The 23,817-nt window shown below is 39.9% G+C and overlaps 2 protein-coding genes across 9 annotated transcripts in view; one reads left to right on the top strand and one right to left on the bottom strand.

The window, feature by feature from the left end:
- Nucleotides 1–23,817, bottom strand: part of TFB1M (transcription factor B1, mitochondrial) — a 68,346-nt gene that overhangs the window by 17,291 nt on the left and 27,238 nt on the right. The gene's annotated exons all lie outside the window — the stretch shown is intronic.
- On the top strand, nucleotides 7,017–11,290 carry CLDN20 (claudin 20). Its single transcript, XM_030853111.2, has 2 exons — nucleotides 7,017–7,146; nucleotides 10,408–11,290. The coding sequence occupies exon 2, from the start codon at nucleotides 10,504–10,506 to the stop codon at nucleotides 11,152–11,154; it is 651 nt and encodes a 216-aa protein (XP_030708971.1). The 5' UTR covers nucleotides 7,017–7,146; nucleotides 10,408–10,503; the 3' UTR covers nucleotides 11,155–11,290.

Raw genomic sequence — 23,817 nt, forward strand, 5'->3', positions numbered from 1 at the left:
TAGCGACTGTAAGTATTTGCCTCTCCAATCCACTATGAGGTCAGTGCTGCACAAAGCTACGGTTATGCTTCTCAGCATGAGCAGCCCTGGCTGCAGGCAGGCTGGGGGCGGGTGTCCCATGTCCCAGGCCAGGATGTCTAGGACATGACTGGTTATGAGCTCAGAGCAGCACTGTGGGCTCACAGGAGAACTGGGGTAAGAAGCTATTCAATCTTAAATATTAGATACTGCTAACTCAGACCTTGAATCAACATGGTACAGGGAACACCAAAGACTGCGCAGCCCAGTTTCTGACTTTGAGATGATCATAATATGCCAAAGAGCTCAGTAACAACCGTATGAAAAGGTACAGAAACAATACTGGCCATTGTCGAAGAAAGGGTCTTCAACAGCTCCCATGGTGTTCGAGACCATTAAAGGATAAGCCAGTGGAGAGGAAAACGATTAGGAAGTTACAGTTTACTTAGCCAAGATATAACCATAACTGGGAGACCATAGAAGGAATGATGAGAACAAAGAATGACTACAGGGAATAATCAGAAGGACTCCAAGAACAACACAAGAGGGATTCACAGTTCAAGGTGGTACTGTCTCAGACAGACTTGTGCAGACGGGAGTGGGAAGGGTCCAGCGATTCTGAGGTGGCCAGCACCACCTGATGGAACATGGGGTCAGGAGTTCGGGAGAGTCACATTCAGTGTCAGGTGAGATGAGAGTAAGGTGAGCACGCTGGGGATGCCTGGTTCCTCCACCCACCAGTGTCTAGGTTACTCCTCAGGGTCCTACACCGAGCTAAGGACAGTCTCCACTAGAATGTCATGGGCCCTGCAGTTACAACTTCCCCCCAACAAGGGGAGCAGTCGCAAGTCACTGCTGCCTATGCTATTACAATTATGCATCTTGTAGAAAAACATTTACAAACATGCAGATCACATTTCCTAGAACGGTTTTATTCTGCCCATAATTCTCGTCCCAAGCCCAATTTAAGGACAGAATTTCCGCCGTAAAACCTTACAACTCAAACACTCCAACAACATTCCAGGTATTCCAAACCAAGGTATTCCATGAAGACTGACTGTTAGGACCTATAGTTCTTTCTTTAAAGTTTACAATTTGTGTTTGTTATTGAAACAATATTAATTTCTGCAGATGTTCCACCACACCTTTTGTCTCCCACAGATGTCTGAATGGTTTTTCTCTTTTCCTCCTTGGAATCATACAGAAAGAACAGATCTTAAACTGTCAGTGTTTCCTCTCAGAGCACAAGCATGTAAGAGGATGACAGGGTGAGCTGACAGCACGATGAGAAATAAGTCTAAGAGGTGCCCAGGGTGAGGGGAGGGGATGGAGAAAGCTTTTTACTGTGTATATTGTATATGTAAATATAGGTATGTATGTAAATTATGCCTACTAGCAACAACAACAAGATGAATGAGCATCTCTTGGTCCCAAGAAAGGAAACAATTTCAGGGATGTGAACACTTAATTCTAAACAAAGTACAAGAGGGACGAGAACTCACAAACGCTGGATTAGGATTTTCTGTTATCTTAGCCTGTAGTTCCCCAATGAGCACAGGGAAAACACCTTTCTGAAACCAGGACCTTTCCCACAAACCATGACTTCGGTGTCTGTGAAAGGGCGGCACCTGGAGGCGCCTGTGTTAACTGTGCCAGGACTGTGCCCCCCTCTGTGTAGGTGGGGGAGGTCCCTGCCAGGGGAGGAGCCGCGCTGTAGCGGCCCAGGGGGCGAGAGCGAGGGCCCGACCTCCGGTTTCTCATCCACAGTACAGGGAAACTCCTCGGGGACGGTTTCAATCTAAGCAAACTCACAAGGTTCTCAATTGCTGCCGCTATAAATATTACTATTATGAAAAGATTGATAAACAAATATGGATGCAAATACATTCATTCGTAATGAGTCGTAACTACCAAAGAGACACTCAAGTTGACTAGTCAGTACATACCCTTCCTATAAAAACCACCTAACAAGCTCTGTTATGCTGAGAGGGTTCTGCAGAGGCACGGAATGGGAACAAACTCATACAGACGATGCTGCAATGGTCACTGGCCACTCACTGGCACAAGGTACAGGGTACCAGATGCTCCTAGGCCGTGTGCTCTCAGTACCCAGGCCAGCTCTCCATTTGCAGAGCTATTCTTTAAATGTGTTCATGTTGTCCAGCTCTTCCTGTTTCTGACTTGAAAGACATTGTGTCTTTTTAAAGATGAATGCCATAGCTACTGGATCTCCTCCTTTACATGCTGATTTTACTAGTTTAACTCATGGAGGTTTGGGGGACCTCCTATGTATGTAACTGGAGGTATAAAAATAAATAAGAGAAATGATTAAAACTGATGCAAGCTCTCTAATTTGGCAACATCACAAAGTCCACATGAACCCACCCAGGACCCTAGAGTGTGGGCAGGGGCTGAAATGTAGGAGACCCAGTGGGCAGAGAGAGAGAGTCACAGGGAAGGAAGACAAAGAGGAAGATGGGAAGAGGAGGAGAGAGGGGTGAGCTGAGAGCCAGGCCCAGACGAGGGGTGTTCAGCCCACTATCTGAGATACTACCAATAAGTGAGGACGTTTTTTAAAAAAAGTCCTGCTCTTCAAAATAATGTGCAAAGAGAATGCAGTGGTGAGGCCACACTAGATACATACTTACATTATTTATGAGGTTGAAAAAACTAGGCTGACCTGCCAAGTGTCACCACAAACTCCAAGACAGTCTTAATATTCTAAAAGAATGTGATAAAGACATAGAAAACAAATCTTCAAGATCCTTTCACATGAAGACATAGAAAGGAGCAACAAAATGTTGTCAAAACAAACAATAGAGCAAATGGCAGTGCAACCTACAAGCAGAAACATACACGACTTGCACAGAGCCATCGGAGCCAGGATGGCCTCTTTAGACATTTGGGGACACACAGCAACCAGAGAATAGCCATCATTTTTAACACGGTCCTCACTATAATCAGCTAGTCTACAAACTACCAATTCTAAAAGATAAAGCCTTCGGGCAGCCTAAAGCATTATTTTAGAACTAAAGTAACCATAAAGATGGAGGAAGTAACGCACTGATTGTGCTCATAGCCGATACTGTTAATTTCCCACGACTGAGTAGGAAGAAAAACATTATTTTAAGATTAAATCAATCACTTTAAATTTGTGGGACTGGAACAGGTAGCTATCTTACTTAATCTTACTCTGAACTTTAATTATTTTCAAGGTTGAAGAGAAAGCAAATGAGAAAAGACGCTGCTGTTTTTTTAAAATCAGAACCTTAACTTTTCATTGGAATTACGTGGGCGGCATTTTAAATACACAATGACTGGGCATCATCCCTGACAACGGAATTAAGAGCCACTGGGAGGGGCCTGGGCCTCAAGGCTTTTCTAAAGCTAGATGATGCTCACGTGCCGGCAGGGGTGAGAGACGCAGGTCTGGAGAACTACTTCCCACAAAGGTTTGGTATTGTTATTACTTCTCAAATATTCAGTCAAACTACCGATTCTTTGAGAAGAAAAAGAAAAGCTTGTCTTGACTATCCAGAGTATCATCACTAAGAAAAACACACGAAGGGAATCACATGTAATTTTTTCTTAAAAACAGATAAATAAAAACATTTTAAAGAAAACAGATGGGACTGCTGAGTCACCGGCCAGCTACTCTGCAATCACTCATGGACTTGGCACGAGTGAGAAGCAAATGTTTATATGTAAAGCTACAGAGATGTCAGAGTTCATTTGTTTCCACAGCTTAATCCAGACTACCACTGAAAGGAACGACTCATTATAATGAGACTTAAAAACACATTCTGTTCTAAATGGGGGCAGGGCTATGAGTGTATGAGGGTTTCAAAAATCACAGTATTCTGGGCCTGAATCCCACATTCCTGCTACTTATATTATGGACCTTAGTCAAGTTATTTAACTTCTCTGGAGCTTAGTTTTCTCACTTGTAAAATTAGGACTTCTGTTATCTCATAGGCTTGTTTTAAGAATTAAATACCTCAACAGTACTTAGCATATAGGAAGCAGTTTATAAATGGTAGATATTATTATTACATCAAGATTATAAAACTAAAGAGTTGCAAAATTACTTAAAATGACAGTCTCTTAAAACAGGACAAAATTATACTTTTAATCATGTAAAGGTAATGTATTATTGTTATTTTATATACTCAAAATCAGCTTCTGAATTCATTCAACAAATATTTATCATACTTGACAATAAGGCAGGCACCACTCCTGGCCCAGGAGAACCTGGCGATTAACAAGACAGAAATCCCTGCCCTTGTGCGTTCACATTCTAGAGGTCTTCACCCAGAGCAAGCAGTAGAGGGGCTCAGACGGTAGGATACTTGACTTATTCTGAAGTTTAGAAACAAAAGGATTTGTTGATTGAATGGCTCTTGGGTATGGAATCAAGGATGTTCTTAAGATCCAGGGTCTACCAAATGGCAGGATGACACTGGGAAACTGGGGAGAACTGGTGTGGGGAAAGTCGAGAGCTCAGTTCTGTCCCTGATAGGTCTGAGATGTCTATCAGTGACGTCACACCGGCAGCTTGGACATATTCGGTTGGATGTTTAAAATTTTACAACTGTAAGATGCTACGGAAAAGCCCGAACGAACTTTTTGGCCAACCCAATACAAACTTTGGGTGTTTAGCGGGGAGGGCTGGAGAAGAGACATAAACTAAGGTAAAGATAAACAAAGAGTTATCTAGGGAAGCCTCTGAACTTAAAAGATTTAATTCTCTTTAATATCCACATTGGAAGTAGATAATAATGTCAATGAATTATATTTCTCTATACACCTCTACTTTCTAGCTCCTTTCTTATACAAGAAATTCTGCCTTGGGTTAAAGGCCTGTAGTTGATAAAAGTTCTTTGCGTTTCAGAAGTTTGCCTTTTTAAAACAGGCAGCTAATGTATTAGAATATAAGTGTTCTCATCAAGGCAGAAAAATAATCAAAAAGGTTTCGAAAACAGCAATGCACATTAAAGCATGCTTAACCCATTTACCCTCGGCAAGCTGCATTACTCTGGAGGTCAGAGCTGGGAGCAGACTGGTCCCTCCACCGGCCACCAGTCAGCCTCAGCACAGGTCAGTCTGCACGACAGCCACAGCAAGGAGCAAAACAAGCCAAGGCACTGAAGGGACCTGGTGGATTTCTTGCTACAGCAGTAGTAACAGTGCTGTTAGTGCCTGAAATTCAACTCTACTTCACTCAGTACTTAGACAAAGAACCGTTTATGTATCTCGATGAAATTAAGTAAGTTTATAAAGCAAAATTACAACACTATGGCTAAAAACACAAATCCACAGGCATTAGATTTCTAAGAGGAGAAAACAATATGTATCTTGCTACATGCCAGACTTAGAAAAGATGAAAACCAACTAAAAACAACAAAAAATCCAGAAAAATCCAGATAACAGAAACATGCGTATTTTTTAACATCTTTATTGGAGTATAATTGCTTTACAGTGTTGTGTTTGTTTCTGGTGTATAACAAAGTGAATCGGCTATATGTATACGTATATCCCCATATCCCCTCCCTCCAGGTGGTCGCAAAGCACCAAGCGGATCTCCCTGTGCTATGCGGCTGCTTCCCACTAGCTATTTCACATTTGGTAGTGTATATATGTCAGTGCTACTCTCTCCCTTCATCCCAGCTTACCCTTCCCCCTCCCCTTGTCCTTAAGTCCATTCTCTACGTCTGTGTCTTTATTCCTGTCTTGCCCCTAGGTTCATCAGAACCATTTTTTTTTTTTAGATTCTATATGAAACATGCATTTTTATTATTCACTGCTTTTAAAGAAATGGCTAACATCTAACATGGCTATTAGCAGTTGTAAAATTTTAAACATCCAATCATAAAATTATCTTTTTCTCTCTATAGTGGCTATGAATGTACAGCTTGTAGAATTAACATTACTGAGGTAGAAAAAAAATGAGAACCCAAAGTAGATGAAGATGAAATATGTCTGTACCATTATTCATGGTCTAGAACCTCAGTGTTTGATTTTGGTTCATCTAATATTTTTCATCACATTATTTTGGTGTAATTTCTTTACAATGCTTTCTAAAATCTCTAATTTACTAAGTTATAATTTATTTGTTTTTAACATCTTTATTGGAGTATAATTGCTTTACAATGGTGTGTTAGTTGCTGCTGTATAACAGAGTGAATCAGCTATATGCTTACGTATATCCCCATATCCCCTCCCTCTTGCCTCTCCCTCCCACCCTCCCTATCCCACCCCTCTAGGTGGTCACAAAGCACCGAGCTGATCTCCCTGTTTTATGTGGCTGCTTCCCACTAGCTATCTATTATACTTTAGAAATCTTTCTCAGTGGAAAGATTAATAGAAGAAAATTCAGGATACCGCCCCCCTGCCCCCGCCAAAAAAAAAAAAAAAGACTTGTAGGTTTACTGCTCAGATTCTAGTCAACAGCTGTTGCTGGGTTTTCTTTTTACTTTTATCAAGATACATAAAAAACTGTCTTTTGAATGTTTAGTTTGAAAGTTACCAGTTTTGTGACTCTTGATTTCAGACAAGTCAGAAGCACCAGAATAAACAGATAGTCTCAATTAACTGTCACTTGCGAAGCACAGTCTAGTGAAAAATATTTCAGACCATATTCTTTAATCGGGGACATAAAATAATAAACGGTATCCTCCAACATAGATAAAAATTCAGAAATAAATTATAACTATGGACTAAAACATAATATTAAAAGAAAAGAAAGTCTTTTTGGGAGCACCCAGATAACTCCCCCTCTGTATATAGTGACACAGAAGCATTTTCAGCTTTCAGGTTTCGACAAATCCTGTTGTAACAACAGCTCCCTCCCTCCCCCGCCTCTCTTTTCTGAGTTTTCCCCCAGCTCAAAAAATGAGATGGGGAACCCGGTATTTATCTCCTGGCACCACCAGCAGTTTTCCCTGCTTGGATTTCTACGTTGCTCTTCATTTGCTACTTGCAAGTTAACCTATTGGAGCTTCATCACTAATATTCAGAAGCTGTGAACTGAGCCTCAGGTATGTGGCTCCTCTTCATCATGCCTTACTGGGGTTCAATTGAAGACAACTGACAGAAGAGAGTTAAGTCACTGAAGGCTACTGACAAAAGGTATGGAAAACGAGAAGCTTCCACAATGCTTCGGGACCTAAATATAGATCTTCAAGTATAACTCGGTTTGAACCGTACATTGTAAATCTGTTTTTAAATACTAGATTTGATATAAATAAATCTTGTCTGGAAAACTGACTTTACATTTTAACGAAATCCAGTTCAGAATTTCTTTGGGAAACAGCTCATAAATTTAACATTATAGGTTCTGTTCTATATGCAACAGATTTTAGAACCACGAGAGAGTTCTCATTTAGAACTGTTTTCCATGCTTACTTTCACAGCATGTCACCACCATCACCACCACCGCTGAAACAAAGTATGCCTTTATTCTCTACGAGACAGAAATCTGAGAGAACAGGCCACAAACTGTACCATGCTTGTGGCTGGAGGGGGAAAAAAAAAAGATTTCACAGCAATATAGCTAAGATGCCAGTATATTTTTATAAAGGGAAAAGAGTGACCTTCATTTTGGAGAACAAATTCTTTCTGCATAAGTTCTCCATGCAGAAGAAAGCACTTAAAGTCCACTATTCAATAGTAAGTGGGCACCATGCTAACTGAACGCAATGTCTTATTGTTTATGCCGAGTTTGGCCATCTGTAATTTATCACTGCCAGCACTTGTTAATTAAGATGAACAAGCTGTCTCCAAGTCTGAATTACACTGGAATTTATAAAATGTATTGGTTAATGGGAAGAAAAGAGTTATAATTGGGAAGCTGAGCAGAGACTGATCAACACATAAAGGTTACTCAACCAAAGTAAAAAGAAAGAAAGGAGATGCTCGCAGGGAATGCTAACAGCAGTCTCGCTGTTGAAGAAGCCCTTAAGCCGAAAATGGTCCGGAAGGCAGTAATTGAGTGAGCTGGCTGGAGTCTGAAATGTTAAAACCCAAACCTGAAAACAGCTATTATGAAACTCTAAACATGTGCTTCATTTTTTTTCTAGAAACTTTAACTTTCGTTCAATTTTGGTCTCAGATATGAAAAGAAATTTGGAAAACAGAAAAAGAATGAACTGTAGGATGACAGGCAAAGCCAAGGCACTTTGATGCTTAGAGTGAAACTGACTCTAAGAATTCAAAACCTCAGGGAAATCTCCTGAAACTACAGAATTTACGTTTTAAGATTATGAACAAAAATAGCACAATGGAGTTCAGATAGCCCAGGATTTAACCTTTTAGGGAATCAATGTTAGAACTATATTAAACTATACAACTGTATTAAAAGTGACACAGGCATGGATTCACATCACTGCAGATATTTCACAAAAGCCAGGCATCAACCTCCCTGGTGAGTCTCTGAAGCTACGCCACTTGCTCATTTGTTCTATTAATTCCCTCTGGAGTCTTTTTTTCTGTGTGAGAAAGGGAGTGAGTGAGGGGATGGTTAACGGTGCTTTGTCTCTAGATGTAGCATTCTCCCTGCTTCCAACAGGAAGTACACAGGAGGATTTCACCCGGAATTGCTGTGGTAAAGGGGGACAAGGGTGCAAGGTGCAGTGAGGTGGGAAGAGGTGGGGAAGTGGGCACTGCCGATCTTGCCGCTGAGGTCTGTGTGGCGTGGGGCGATCTACTACCTAAGTGTCCTAATCTGAAACAACACTGATGGCCAAGATTACATCTATGGTTTCCTTCATCTCTAAGTTCCTATGAAAACAAATGAAATCGGCCTAAGGAAGGAAGAGAAAAGAAAAATCCAGATGTCATTAAATATCAAGTGTCACGTGACATAATATAAATTTTAGAAATACTAATAACAATGTCAACTGTAATTTACTGAGTACTTTCTATGGGTTAGATATTGTTCTATACCATTTAAAATTCTTTCATGTATATGAAACTCCATGATATAGATACTATAATCCTCCCTGCTTTCCAGAAGAGAATACTGAGGCACAGAGAGGTTCTGGAAAGCCAAGATTTGACCCAAGTGCTTTAGATTCAGAGCTCATACTGCCTTTTGTGACAAATATATGAATCATGATAGAGCCATTCTAATACATCACTCAAAAATTCAGAAACACAAAAAGGTCAATATTGCTGTATTTCAGAAACCATTATATTTTCCTCAAAGAAGGCAGTAAGTACTGCCTGATTAAAACACAGCACGTCACAAAGGAAGTACTATCTATTCCCTCTTACTAAACGGAAGGAAGGGAGGGAGGGAGGAAAAAAGTGTAAATTATTTTTGAATCTCTCTCATACAAATAATGATGTGGTTACTTCTGGTATGTATTTGCAAGATTCAATGTCACTACTTCTGAATCGTTCTGAATAACCGGTTTTGCAGCAGACTACTTCATTTGGGTCAGGGAACGATTCTGGTCCCAACTAGAAAGGATCTCACATTCTCCTAAGCAACAGACAGTGGCTTAATTGTTTCAGTTTTGAGTAAGCTGTACCTGAAGGGAAACAACTGCTCACTTAGGTAAGGATTTTGCAAGCTGGAAATTAGAGATAATCATGCCAGTGACTTTGATTTCTTTTACTACTTTCTTCTCCTTCTTAAACAATTCACCTGGGCCACGTGAATGACACATGGAGAGTGTCTGATACATTTTAAAAAATAAAATCATTTTTTGAATGCTTCAAACTTTTCTAATATATATTTATAAATCCTTTTTAACAGGTGGGTTTAAACTATTCTTCCTTATTACTTATAGAGTATTTTAACTAGAAATAAGTTTTTAAAACCTGTAATACTATTAAAATTCTATATCAGGGCTTCCCTGGTGGCGCAGTGGTTGGAAGTCCACCTGCCGATGCAGGGGACGCGGGTTCGTGCCCCGATCCGCGAAGATCCCACATGCCGCGGAGCGGCTCGGCCCCTGAGCCATGGCCGCTGAGCCTGCGCGTCCGGAGCCTGTGCTCCGCAACGGGAGAGGCCACAACAGTGAGAGGCCCGCGTACCGCAAAAAAAAAAAAAAAAAAAAAAATTCTATATCAGATATCCTACAGCTGGCGTTCCATGTCTAAAATCTCCTAACAAGGCACACAGACAACTTCAGCAGAGCTTAAATTTTAAATAAAAGAACAAAGTGGACAGCCCTCTCCTTTATGCCATGTATCAAGCACCACCCAACCAAAATCACTCAGGACAATGGCAGCCTCTGTGGGCCTGGTGTGAGCTTTTCTCCTGGGAAGCAGTGTCCTCATCCACTGCTGGGACCTATTCAGATGGGTTCTCAGCTCCCACTGTACACAGAAGTCTTTTTGTTTTTTCTTTCTTTCAACCCTGATTTTGTCTTCTTTCCCCAGCCTTTTGTTACCTGGTTCTCTACTGTACAGAAATAGCTACAATTCTGAGCAAGAGCCATCAGGATTTTCTAGGAGGACAAAGGTAACGGTGACGTTATGATCTCGGCGGGTCTCCAGCTCCTTGCTTTTGCCCTGGCCTTAACTGGGGTCTCTGGAGTGCTCATGGCCACCCTGCTGCCCAACTGGAAGGTGAATGTGGACCCGGGCTCCAACATCATCACAGCCATCGTGCAGATGCAAGGGCTGTGGATGGACTGCACGTGGTATAGCACGGGGATGTTCAGCTGCACCTTGAAGTACTCCGTCCTGGCCCTCCCCACCCACGTGCAGGCCGCTCGGGCCGCCATGGTCCTCGCCTGTGTCCTGTCTGCTGTGGGGATGTGCACTGCCACAATCGGGATGAAATGCATTCGCTTAGGAGGGGACAGGGAAACCAAGAGTTACGCTTGTTTTGCTGGGGGAGTCTGCCTCATATCTGCGGGGATCTCTGGTTTAATACCAACGGTGTGGTACACAAAGGAGATCATAGCAAACTTTGTGGATGTGACAGTTCCAGAAAGCAACAAACATGAACCCGGAGGAGCTGTCTACATTGGATTCATTTCGGCCATGCTGCTGTTTATCTCTGGCATGATTTTCTGTATAAAAAAGGATTCGGAGGCTTGGCTCCACCCATCCAAGCAGGAGCACGTCCCCACCACACAGCCAGAGGACCGTTCAGCAAACAGCCTGAAGGATTATGTGTGAATAACTGTGGGATGCACATGACTTAAGTGCCTGCTGTGATTTCTGTCTTTATTTTAGATTAAATACAAGAATTGTGCTTGCCTTTCTCTACAAAGAATGTAAAATACTTAAAAAATGAAGTTCGAAATGCCAACAAACTTCGTGTACAATTATATCTGTTTTAGATGATTTTTCCATTATTGTTGTCATGTTTTATCTAAAGGTTTATAATGGAAAGAGGTTCTGATTATATTAATAAGGCAATGGAATTGATGGCTTTTTTTTTTCCTTTTTAAGATAAATTGTTGATACATCTTCCTAACTGGTACTTCACTGGATTTTATAAAAGAGCTCCACTGCCAAGTATAAAAAGCACCTTGTCCTGGTGTTAACCCAGGATACCCTCTGCTTCTGCTCCCTCTCCTTGGCAACCCCACAGTCACCTGCTTCTGTTTTCGAGCCCCTCTATAGGCCTGCGCCTTACGACGCAGGGAGGAGCTGCCCGCCTCCTTCACAGGATGCCCAAACAGGCCACCCCAAGTCCCCACCTACTGTCATCTCCCCGGCTCTGTTGACATTTTAGGAAAAATATCTCCATATAATATGGCATTCAAAGATTAGGCAGAAATAAAGAAATTGGTAAATGCTACCACAGCAAAGCAAAACCAAACCAAACCCAAACTGAAATCTCTAGGACTTGTAATGCATCAAGTACAAGCTAAGTGAGAACATGAAGAGTTTGTTTTAAAATGGCTTAAGAACTGCCCTGTTCTGGCTGCTAATAAGAGGATTCTCCAGATTAAGTTCATTTTCCTCTATCGTTTTTGATTTACCCCTATCATTTAATATCGCACTGATTAGTATCTGGATGATAAAGGTTACTTTCAAGTTGTCATTTTTTTTCTTTTAGGTTTGACTCATGTTAACAAAAATGTTTTTATAAGTGAGCTGCTTCAATTGGTTAATGGATGTGAAAAGAATTCTTAAAGAATAAAAGATGCTTTAAAAGATGTTAAATTATGATATGTAATTCAAACACTTTATAAGAAAATAAAAATTGAATTTTCTAATGTGCAAAGGTAACATTGTACACTGTTGTTTCTAACAATTTATTTGTTCATTTACGCTTAGGTATTGTTCATAATACAGTGGTAAAGGGGAAAAAGGCTACTTCATTGTACATTAATAACTCATGAAGTGGGAAGTTATCTTTTATGTGAGTAAATAATTTTGGATTGTGCATACAGACATACAGACTAAAATGTTTTATACCTGTTTTATTTGGTAGATCGTCCTCTTCTGTATCATCATCACATATTAACAGAATAGCTAAAATAAAGGTACGATTTCACATGGGAATTAGGAAGGCATTTAAAGTATATACTCCTGGACTTCCCTGGTGGCGCAGTGGTTAAGAATCCGCCTGCCAATGCAGGGCACACGGGCTTGAGCTCTGGTCCGGGAAGATCCCACATGCCGCGGAGCAACTAAGCCTGTGTGCCACAACTACTGAGCCTGAGCTCTAGAGCCTGCAAGCCACAACTACTGAGCCCGTGTGCTACAACTACTGAGCCCATGCACCACAACTACTGAAGCCCTAGAGCCCATGCTCTGCAACGAGAAGACACAGCAATGAGAAGCCCGCGCACCGCAATGAAGAGCAGACCCTGCTTGCCTCAACTAGAGAAAGCCCGCGCGCAGCAACGAAGACCCAACGCAGCCAAAAATTTTAAAAAATTAAAAAAAAAAAAAGAAAGTATATATTCCTTTTGAGCGGTCAAGATACTTTCTAAACAAATGCCATCTATATTTTCAGCTATATGACTTGAGAATATACTGACGTCTGCGGATTTCCATCATAGCCTATAATTTTGCAGAACCCTGTTGCATATCTCTTACCTCCAATAATTTTGTTCATTTCATTGTGCTTCCTACATATAAAAAACGTGTCATCTGCAAAAATGCAATTTTGTTTCTTCCTTCCTTGGATTTATAATACTTATTGCTTATTTTATTCTTGAGTACATATGAAAGCATAACTAACGTTAAATTAGATTGTAACAGTAAATACTCTTATTTCTATTCAACACTTATTTTATCTGATTTTTAAGGAGGACAACTCAGGTATTTTTTTCTAATTATAAAACTGGTTTTTAGTTTACATATTTATTTCTTTTACACTCATCCACTTTCAAAAAGCATTTGAGTCAACTTACAATAAAACTGCTGGTCCGATAAACAGAAAAACCAAAAGATAAAGAAGAAAGGTTAAAATGACAAAGAAAAGGAAGAGAGAAAGGATGCTATTAAATAATCCTGGTTGAAGGTTGCTGAAGCAATGAAATGTAGTTTAGAACTTCCCACACAACCAAGTCGGAGAAGGCCACATAAGGAATCTGATAGTTTTGTCTCCTGGAGGAAACCAACAGAGGCCGTTGCTGCTGCCATACTGCCCCGCCCCCCCATTCCCCAGCTGTTCTGAGCGCTGGGTGCTAATGGCTCATAGATGTGGAGCCGCCTCTACTACAAGGTGAGGGCACCAACTGTTCCTAGGAGGTGGCCAGGAGCCAGACCGACTGACAATGGTACAACAGCCGCCCCTTGCCTCGAGGGAGGACAAAACCTGTGGGGCCGTTTGTGCCCCAGCGCCCCGCTTCAGACCTTACCCTGGGACCCCCGTGGGACCAGGCTGAAGCTGCGTCTCCAAGCGCAACAACACCCTTGCTTAGCTTTTGCCCTGCCTTGGCCTGCTTCCCTCACTCCTCCTCTTCAGAGTCTCCTCAATACATCACTTTCCCGAAAATCCTTACCCCAATCTCTGCTTCTAGGAAGCCAGACCAAATACAAAAGAGTATTAGTTAAGCAGAAAAATATTAGTCTTCTGACCTTATGTCCAAAGGATTTTCAAATACAGGGTAACAGACAGCAGAAGTAACAGCCTCAGTATCAGATTCAAAAAACACAAAAGCATGAAAAATGGCTGTTTCTTATGTGGACCCATCCACTTACTAAGCTTATTTGACCAGAGGTCGAGGCCTCAATAGCTGGGGGCTCGTAGCTGAAAGCTTCTAAGATGCTGTTCTCAAAGGTCATGCGTGGATGCCCCAAAGTGCTGACCTTTTCTTTATGTCACAGGTGTAGCATCATTAATACTTATGCTTTAAATCTGTACCATGTTTGGGAGTTACTTGCTCCATGTGCCATACTTCTAAACAGGCAAAACTATATATAAGTTATATGTATGTCTTAAAAGTTATAATCCACATTATTATATCAGGATATAACAACTTAGTCCATAAATATTTGTTTATAATCATAACAGTAAGCTCTACCTTTCACTGACTGCCTCCCTGTGTGAGGTACTCCTGTTAGCACTGTATATTGATTATTTCTATTCCTCACCAACAATCCTTCAAGGGTGGCATTATTGCCCCAATCTGATGTATTATTAACTTATCAGCTTAGTAACATGACCAAGTTCTCCTAACTAGGAGCGCTGGAATTCCAGGAGGCCCAGCTGACTTCAAAGTACTTCTAGTTCTTCCACTGCTGTGTACTGCCTCTGTTTTATCAATCAGAAGAGCCGGTTGCAATTCTCAGATTGTATCTAAGTGACTTTTCTACGAGGTTGGGGTACAGGACAGTGGTGTGGGAAGGATGTTAAATCACCAGACCCATGACCACAATTTATAAAAGAAAAAAGATGACATAGAATTTTGAGGGACTAGCTAATGGCTCAGGACTTCTCACACTTGAGTATGGTTGTCCCTCAGTATCTGTGGGGGATTGGTTCCAGGAACCCTACACATACCAAAATCAGAGGACACTCAAGTCCCTTATATAATGTGGCACAGCATTTGCACAGAACCCACACACATCCTCCCGTATACTTTCAATCATCTCTAGATTACTTATAATACCTAATACAATGTAAATGGTATGTAAACAAATAGTTGTCCTCTATTTGGCAAATTCAAGTTTTGATTTTTGGAACATCCTGGAATTTGTTTTTCTTGACTATTTTTAATCTGGGTGTTGGCTGAATCCACCAATGTGGAACCCGTGGATACGGAGGGCCGACTGTAATGTGCAGACTAGTTGAAATAAAAATTACTGTGAAACCCCAGAAATATATGAATTCTCAGGGGTCTTCAGATGCCAGCTTGAGAAACTTCAGAAACAAGTCTTACGTTCTCATGGAAGCATTTTTCAACTGTGAATTTGCACTGCAAAAGAGACATTTTGTTTTCTAATTGGTAAAATAATTTTATGAACTCAACAGTGAAATTAAAATACAAAATTTAAAAAATTCTAACTTAAAAATCCATATACTACAAACTCTAGTAGTTTACGAAACATCAGAGTAGACCAGTTAGTCTAATTTTAAGAACCTAAGAGGCTGTGTTTTCTGTAAATAGAAAAGAATTTGGGGTTCAAACTTTGGGGACTGGGCTAGAGAAGTTAATGAGAGGGAAGAATCTGGCAAGAATTGAGCTCAACTACTTAGGAGCAGGGTGTAGTTGTAACAGCTCCACAGCTGTGAGAGTTCTGCCATTAAAGCTTGATTAAGTTAATTTAAAGACTGATCATTAGAAGGGTTAACCGATTCTCACAGGAAAACTCCTAAGATGGTTATAAATAAGCCCTTCTTGTTATATCACACAGGAAGTTCTCCATGTCTATTCTTAGAGTTTTGGTTGAGAACAAGCACTGAAGTTTAGTAAATTTTTTCTGGGCATATTTTACCTGTGTTATGCTTATGACTTTCTCTTCTTGCATTTAAAAGGGATTAGCCAGAGGGACACCCTTGTACTGTTATTTTTATCATCTCTGTACGAACTCTTCCCCATTCTTACTTAAGAAAATGAATTTTTAAAGATTTGCTCAATGTAACTATCAGTCCAATATTTTCTGGCTTTCCTCAGAGCATTCCTGAGTTGCCCTAATATGGTAAAGCTACTTCAGAGCAGCAGCATATTCTTTTACAACTAAAATTTAATCACTTGATTTATTGTTTTCCTTTATCATAATACATTCTCTCTCCTCTTTGAAAACTGCCTTCCTGGATTAAAAATAAATCCTCTGCATGTAGTATTTACAACATGATGAAAAGCACATACAGAAAACTGGTATGAGTATGTTTAATTTGCCAAAAAGCAAACATCCTCAATAAAAAGAGAATCAAAGACATAGCTAGCTTTTTAACGAATAACAGTTTCATAAGACCTTAATCCTGGAGGACAAGTACTTTAACTATATGTGGATCTTGTCCCTAAATCAAAGATAAAGTTGACAATAACCTCTAAACACCATCAATTACTCTCAACTAGGTAACTAAAACAAAGAGTTAGAAACTTTCCAGTAAAAATATTCTAATATCTACCCTGAGAAACCCCTGGTGAAATGTAGATGTCTAAAGATTCTGGATTACAGCAATCACCATAACTTTAAAAGCCTAAAAGTGAAGACAGTGGTTTCTGATATAACTGGCTCTTACACTACTGAAAAAGCTATATACACATATATACGCACTACGAGAAGAGAGAAGGCTATACGGTGACTTGGTTTTCTTTATTACAATGGCCACCTATTCTAGGATAAAAATATCCCTGAGAGCACCACTGGGTTAAATCTGATCATGATCTGTATCTCCAATCATTAAGTTCTGTCTAGGATCTAATAGGATCTATTATTTTGGAAGAAGTCATTTACAATATCTGAAAGCTTGAGATGCTGAAGGGAGGTAATACTGACCTTGATTTAGAAAAAGCTGACAATTAAGTCTGTTATAAAAGTGGAAGATGGACTGAATTCCTAAAGTCACCCGAAAGCGTGGCTAACTGTGGTCGACAACATGGCAGAGGACGTGGAAGGTGGCAGCAAAGGCCATGGAGATGCCTCAGATCACGGTTCAATTTGTACAAACAGGTCAAACGCTATTGGTCAGGGGCTCCATTCTAAATCTATAACTTACGTCTATACCTAAATCTAAAAACCACATGATTTTTTCACGATATCTACTTATATTAGTGAATGTCAAATAACGTAAGGGTAACTTTGCAAGACTTGAGAGTTTCAGCAAGAAGAAAGCTGTCCCTCGCTAGCTGTGCGCTCCCTGAAGGCAGATGTCTGACTGGGCTACCGCTCCTGTCACCACCCCCTCTGCCCAGCTAGGGCTTTTCATGCGGCTGGGGCTCAGGATATCTTCAATGAAGAAATAAATAAGTTTTTATAGCACATGTCCTGTAGTAACTCATCCAGCAGTGCTTTTGCTAAACTAGACACTGGCTTACTGATTTGTACTTTTGTCAGAGAAGCTTGGTTTCTGTAATTAGCACTTACTCTTCTGTGATTAGCATATAATAGTCAGAGTCTAGTTTAATATCCAACTAGTTTTCCACAGATGACTAATCACAAGTAATACTGTCAAAACAAGGTCTCTCAAAAAAATGGGGGAAAAATCATGATAAATATAATATGTTCGGATCTTTACAGTGACATCAGCATCCTGGCAGCACGACTTGTCTCTCTTTCTCTCCCCTTTTATATACAATTCATCATTCATAACCGAACAGAAAAAAGTGCCTCTGCACGTTACACCGGACCAACCAGGAGATTTCCACCCACCTGTGCTTCAGGAAGTAGACAGACAGGACCGGGAAGGGGGCTGTGGACCCCAGGAAGGCAGTGAGCCTGCCCCACACCCAGCACCTTGATGGGGGTGGGGTGGGGGGAAGTGAAACCGGCGACTGAAAACCGCAGCAGACGCTCAGGGAGACAGAGAACTTGCAGACGTCCAGACAAACAGAGGGAGAACCAGGCACGCCACCGGAGCGTGATAAAGACAAGCGTGGAGCTGAGAAGGAGGAACTCAGGAGTGAGCCCCCCTCCTTCCCTAGAGCGACACAGCAACGTGCTGGGCTTTCACCAGGACAGTGGTGACCTCGCTTCACAGAGGAGGTGGAAAGAGAAAGGGGCGAGTAACCGACCTCCCGGCTGCACAGATCGCAACTAGATGGACCTGCTTCTCTCCAGCAGCATCTGGATTTCTGAGGAGGGACCTCCATGACTGGGGCGAGGGAGAGGAAAGGGAAAAAGGCAGACAGGAATAACAGAGTGCATGGAAGGTGCTGTTCTCTGCTGTCTGCCTTGGGATTTCAGCAAGGGGTCTGCCATGGACCTCTGGGCGGACCCCCACTCAAGGCTGTGAGCACTCAGAGCCTCAGGTGCTAAGCCCAAACCTTCCGCCGCTCTGCCACCGACTTTTTCTGCCGAACTTTATTATTATTTTTTTTTAACACCCCCTTCAGAGTGCAGCCCCAAAGCCAGATCAGGTCAAGAGAAACCAAAAACTTGAGCTATAGCGCCACCTTCTGGAAAACAAAAGAAGGGTTTCTATTTGCCAGTCTTATTTTAACAAAAGTAAAACTAAGTGTGCTACTTCAAATGAGATGGCAGAGGCACAAGTCATCAAACACGATGAAAAACTGGTAATATGGTATTCACAAAAAGAAAATGATATTTCTCCAGTAACTAAACTCAAAGGCACAGAATATTGTAATCTAACTTACAAAGAATTCAGAATAGCTGTTACGATGAAATTCAGTGAGCTACAAATAAACTCAGAAAGGCAATTCGATGAACTCAGGAATAAAATGAGTAAAAAGAAGGAGTTCTTTACCAGAGAGATTGAAATTTTAAAAAAGAACCAAATTCTGGAGCTGAAGAATTCAATGAATGATATGAAAAATACATTAGAGAGCTTAAGAAATAGGGCAGATCAGACCAAAGAAAGAATTAGCAACTTGGAAGACAGGAATTTAGAAATGACTCAGGGGTGAGAACTAAGGTTTTTAAAAAGTGAAGAAATCCTAGGAAAGCTATCAGATATGATGAGAAAAACAAATATAAGAATAATCGGTCTTCCTAAAGGAGAAGAGAGCAGAGAATGTATTTAGAGAATTAATTGCTGAGAACTTCTCAAACCTGGGGAAAGAATTAAGCATACATGTCCAAGAAGCTAATAGAATACCCTATCACCTCAATGCAAAAAGACCTTACCCAAGATACATTATAATGAAACTGTCAAAAATCAATGATAGAGAAAGAATCTTAAAGGCAGCAGGGGGCGGGGGGAGGAAAGTAACCTACAAAGGAACCGCCACTAGGCTATCAGCAGATTTCTCAGCAGAAACACTACAGGCCAGGAGAGAATGGAATGACATATTCAAAGTGTTGAAAGATAAAAACTGCCAGCCAAGAATACTTTATCCAGCAAAGTTATCCTTCAAGTATAATGAACAAGTAAAGGCTTTCCCAGACAAACACAAAGTGAGGGAGTTCACCACTAGACCTGCCTTGCAAGAAATGCTGAAAAGGAATTCTTCAAGCTAAAATAAAAAGACATTAAAGCAACAAAAGAAAGTGCACAATACTCTTGCAAAGGTGAAAAACAGTCAGAATTAGAAAACTTTATATTAGAATGGTGTGTTAACCACAATTATAGCATAAAGGCTTAAGGAAAGAATATTAAGGATAACTATAGCTATTACAATTTCTCTGTGAATCCACAGCATAAAAAGTGAGATATCGAAGATATAATCGAAGATAGCTATTACAATTTCTCTGTGAATCCACAGCATAAAAGTGAGATATCGAAGGAAGAGTGAAAGGGTGGAAACTTTATAGACAAAGATAAGGTGCTATCAGCATAAAAAGAAGTGTTTTGTTTCTGAGATGTTTTACGTAAGCCACATGGCAACCACAAAGCCAAACTCGACAGTAGAGTCATGAAAGATAAAAAAGGGAAGACTGAGCAAGTGACCATGGAAACCCACCACATTAGAAAGGCAGACAGAAACAGAGAGGCAAAAGAAACAATGGTGATACAAAACAACCAGAAGGCAAATGGTAAGATGGCAGCAGTAAACCCTTGTATGTCAATAATCACTCTAAACATAAATGGACTGCATTCACCAATCAAAAGGTACACAATGACTGCATGGATTAAAAAACCAAAACCCAACTGTATGCTGCCTACAGGAAGCTCATTTCGGCTCTAAAGACACACATAGGCTCAAAGTGAAGGCATGGAAGTGGAAACCAAAAGAAACTGGGTAGAGCCACACTTGTATCAGACAAAATAGACTTCAAGCCAAAAAATGATAACAAGTGACAAACAAGGTTGTTATGTAATGATAAAAGGGTCAATACATCTTGAAGATATTGATATAATAATGGTAAATATATATACACTCAACATTGGAGCACTGAAATATATTAAGCAAATACAGTAAGTCCCCTACATACAAACCTTCAAGTTGTGAACTTTCAAAGATGTGAACGTGCCCCTGTATGCCAGCTGTTGTGCTGTACTACTGTACTTTTCAAGGTACTGTACTGTAAGATTAAAAGTGTTTTTTAAAATTTTTGTGGGTTTTTTAATGTATTATTTGTGTGAAAAGTATTATCAACCTATTACAGTACAGTACTATAGAGCCGATTGTGTTAGTTGGGTACCTAGGCTTTGTTGGACTTAGGAAAAATTGGACTTAAGGACACACTCTCGGAATGGAACTCATTCGTATGTAGGGGGCTTACTGTACTAACATATCCAAAGGGAGAAATAGACAACAATGCAATAATATGCCACTGTCGGCAATGGACAGATCATCCAGACAGAAAATCAACAAGGAAATGTTGGAAACCATACTCTAGAGCAAATGGACGTAAACATATAAGGAACATTCCACTCAACAGGAGCAAAATACACATCCTTCTCGAGGGCACATGGAACGTTTTCAAGTATATATCATATGACAGGGCATGAGACAAATCTCAGAAAATTAAAGAAGATGAAAATCACACCAACTATCTTTTCTGACCACAATGGTATAAAACTAGAAATCAGCAAGAGGAAAGCTGGAAGATCTAAAAATACGTGGAAACTAAACACACTTCTGAACAACCAATGGGTCAGAGAAGAAATCAAAAGAGAAATAAAAAATTATCTCAAATAACAAATGAAAATACAACATATTAAAACCTATGGAATGCAGCAAAAGCAGTTCTGAGAAGTTTACAGCAATAAATGCATATATTAAGAAATCAGAAAGATCTCAAATAACCTAACTTTATACCTCGAGGAATTAGAAAAAGAACAAAGCTAGCAGAAGAAAGGAAATAATAAAGATCAGACTGGAAATAAATGAAATGAAGCCCAGAAAAACAATAGAAAGAATCAACAAACCCAAAAGCTGGTTCTTTGAAAAGATTTAAAAAATTGACAAACCTTTAGCCAGACTAAGATAAAAAGAGAAGACTCAAATAAATAAAATTAGAAACGAAAAAGGAGACATTACAACTGAGACTACAGAAATACATAGAACCATACAAGACTATTATGAAAAACTGTATGCCAACAAATTAGACAACCTAGAGGAAATGGATCAGTTCTTAGAAACACACAACCTATCAAGACTGAATCATGAAGAAACAAAATCTGAACAGACCAATAGTGAGCAAAGAGGTTAAATCAGTAATCAAAAACCTCCCAAAACAGAAAACCCCAGGACCAGATGTCTTCACTTGAAAATTCTACCATTCAAAGAAGAATTAACACCAATCCTCTCAAACTCTTCCAAAAACAGAGGAGGGAGGAGGGAATACTTCCAAATTCATTCTATGAGGCCAGCATTACTTTGAAGCCAAAGCCAGATAAGGACACCACAAGGAAACTACAGACCAATACCCCTAATGAATACATATGCAAAAATTCTCAACAAAATATTAGTAAGCCAAATTCAAGAACACATAAAAAGGATCATGCACCATGACCAAGTGGGATTTATCCCTGAGATGTAAGGATGGTTCAACATACACAAATCAAAAAATGTAATACATCACACTAATAAAATGAAAGATAAAAATCACATGATCACCTTCCTAGATGCAGAAAAAGCATCTGACAATTACAACAACCTTTCCTGATGAAAACCTTCAGTAGATTGGATACAGAAGGAACATAGTTCCACAGAATAAAGACCACAAACAACAAATGCACAGCTAACATTATACTCAGTGGAGAAAACCTGAAAGCTTTCCTCTAAGATTAGGAACAAGACAAGGATGCCCACTCTCACCACTCTTATTTATTTAAGAATATTGGAAGTCCTAGCTAGACTGATTAGACAAAACAAAGAAAAGGCATCCAAATCGGGAAAGAAGGAGTAAAACTGTCACTATTTGCAGATGATATGATTTTGTACATAGAAAATCCCAAAGACTCAACCAAAAAACTCTTGGAAGTAATCAACAATTTCAGTAAAGTTGCAAGACACAAAAATCAACATACAGAAATCAACTGCATTTCTATATACTAAGGATGAAACATCTGAAAAGAAATAAAACTATCCATTCACAATAGCATCAAAAACAATAAAATACTTAGGAATAAATTTAATCAAGAAGTGAAAGATCTGTACAGTGAAAACTACAAGACTTTGCTGAAAGACATCAAAGAAAACACAAATGGAAAGACATCTTATATTCATGGATTTGAAAAATGAATATTATTACAATGTCCATCCTACCCAAAGCCATCTATAGATTCAATGCAATCCCCATGAAAATACCAATGCCATTCTTTACAGAAATAGAAAAAAGAATTCTAAAATTTGTATGGAACCACAGATGTCCCTGAATAGCCAAAGCAATACTGAGGAAAAAAACAAAGCTGGAGGTATCACACTTTGAGATATCATACTTCCCGATTACAAATTATACTACAAATTTACAGTAAAAACAAAACAGAACAAAAAACAGTAATGTTACTGGCACAAAAACAGACACACAGACCAATGAACAGGATAGAGAGCCCAGAATTAAACCCTTGCTTATATGATCAACTAATATTTGACAAGGGAGCCAAGAGCACCCAATAGGGAAAGCATAGTTTCTTCAATGAATGGTGTTGGGAAAACCGGATAAACACACGCAGTGAAACTGGACTCCTTTCTAGGATCAAACACTTAAACACAAGACCTGACACTACACAACTCCCAGAAAAAAACAGTAGGAAGTAAACTCCTCCACTTGGTCCTGGCAATGATTTTTTTTGGATATAACAACAAAAACACATAGAACAAAAGCAAAAATCAACAGAAGGGACCACAAACGTTAAGAGCTTCTGCATAGCAAAAGTAACACTTCACAAAATGAAAAGACAAACTACAGAATGAGAAAAAATTTTTACAAATCATATACTGGATAAGGAGTTAACACCCAAAATATAAAAAGAACTCCTACTACTCAATAACAACAAAACCCCAAATAATCTGATTAAAAGATGGGCAGAAAAACTAAATAGACTTTTTTCCAAAGAAGATAACCTAATGGCCAACAGGTACATGAAAAAATGCTCGACATCACTAATCATCAGGGCAATACTAATGAAAACCACAATGAGATATCACCTCACACCTGTTAGAATGGCGATCAAGAAGGTAAGAGGTAAGTGCTGGTGAGGATGTGGAGAAAAGGGAACCCTTGTGCACTGCTGGTGGGAATGTAAGTTGGTGCAGCCACTACGGAAAATGGTATGGAGTATCCTGGCAAAATTAAAAACAGATCTACCATATGATCCAGCAATTCAACTTCTGGGTATTTATCTGAAGAAAATGAAAC

This window comes from Globicephala melas, chromosome 14 (genome assembly GCF_963455315.2).
Source record: "Globicephala melas chromosome 14, mGloMel1.2, whole genome shotgun sequence".
Taxonomy (NCBI): Eukaryota; Metazoa; Chordata; class Mammalia; order Artiodactyla; family Delphinidae; genus Globicephala; species Globicephala melas.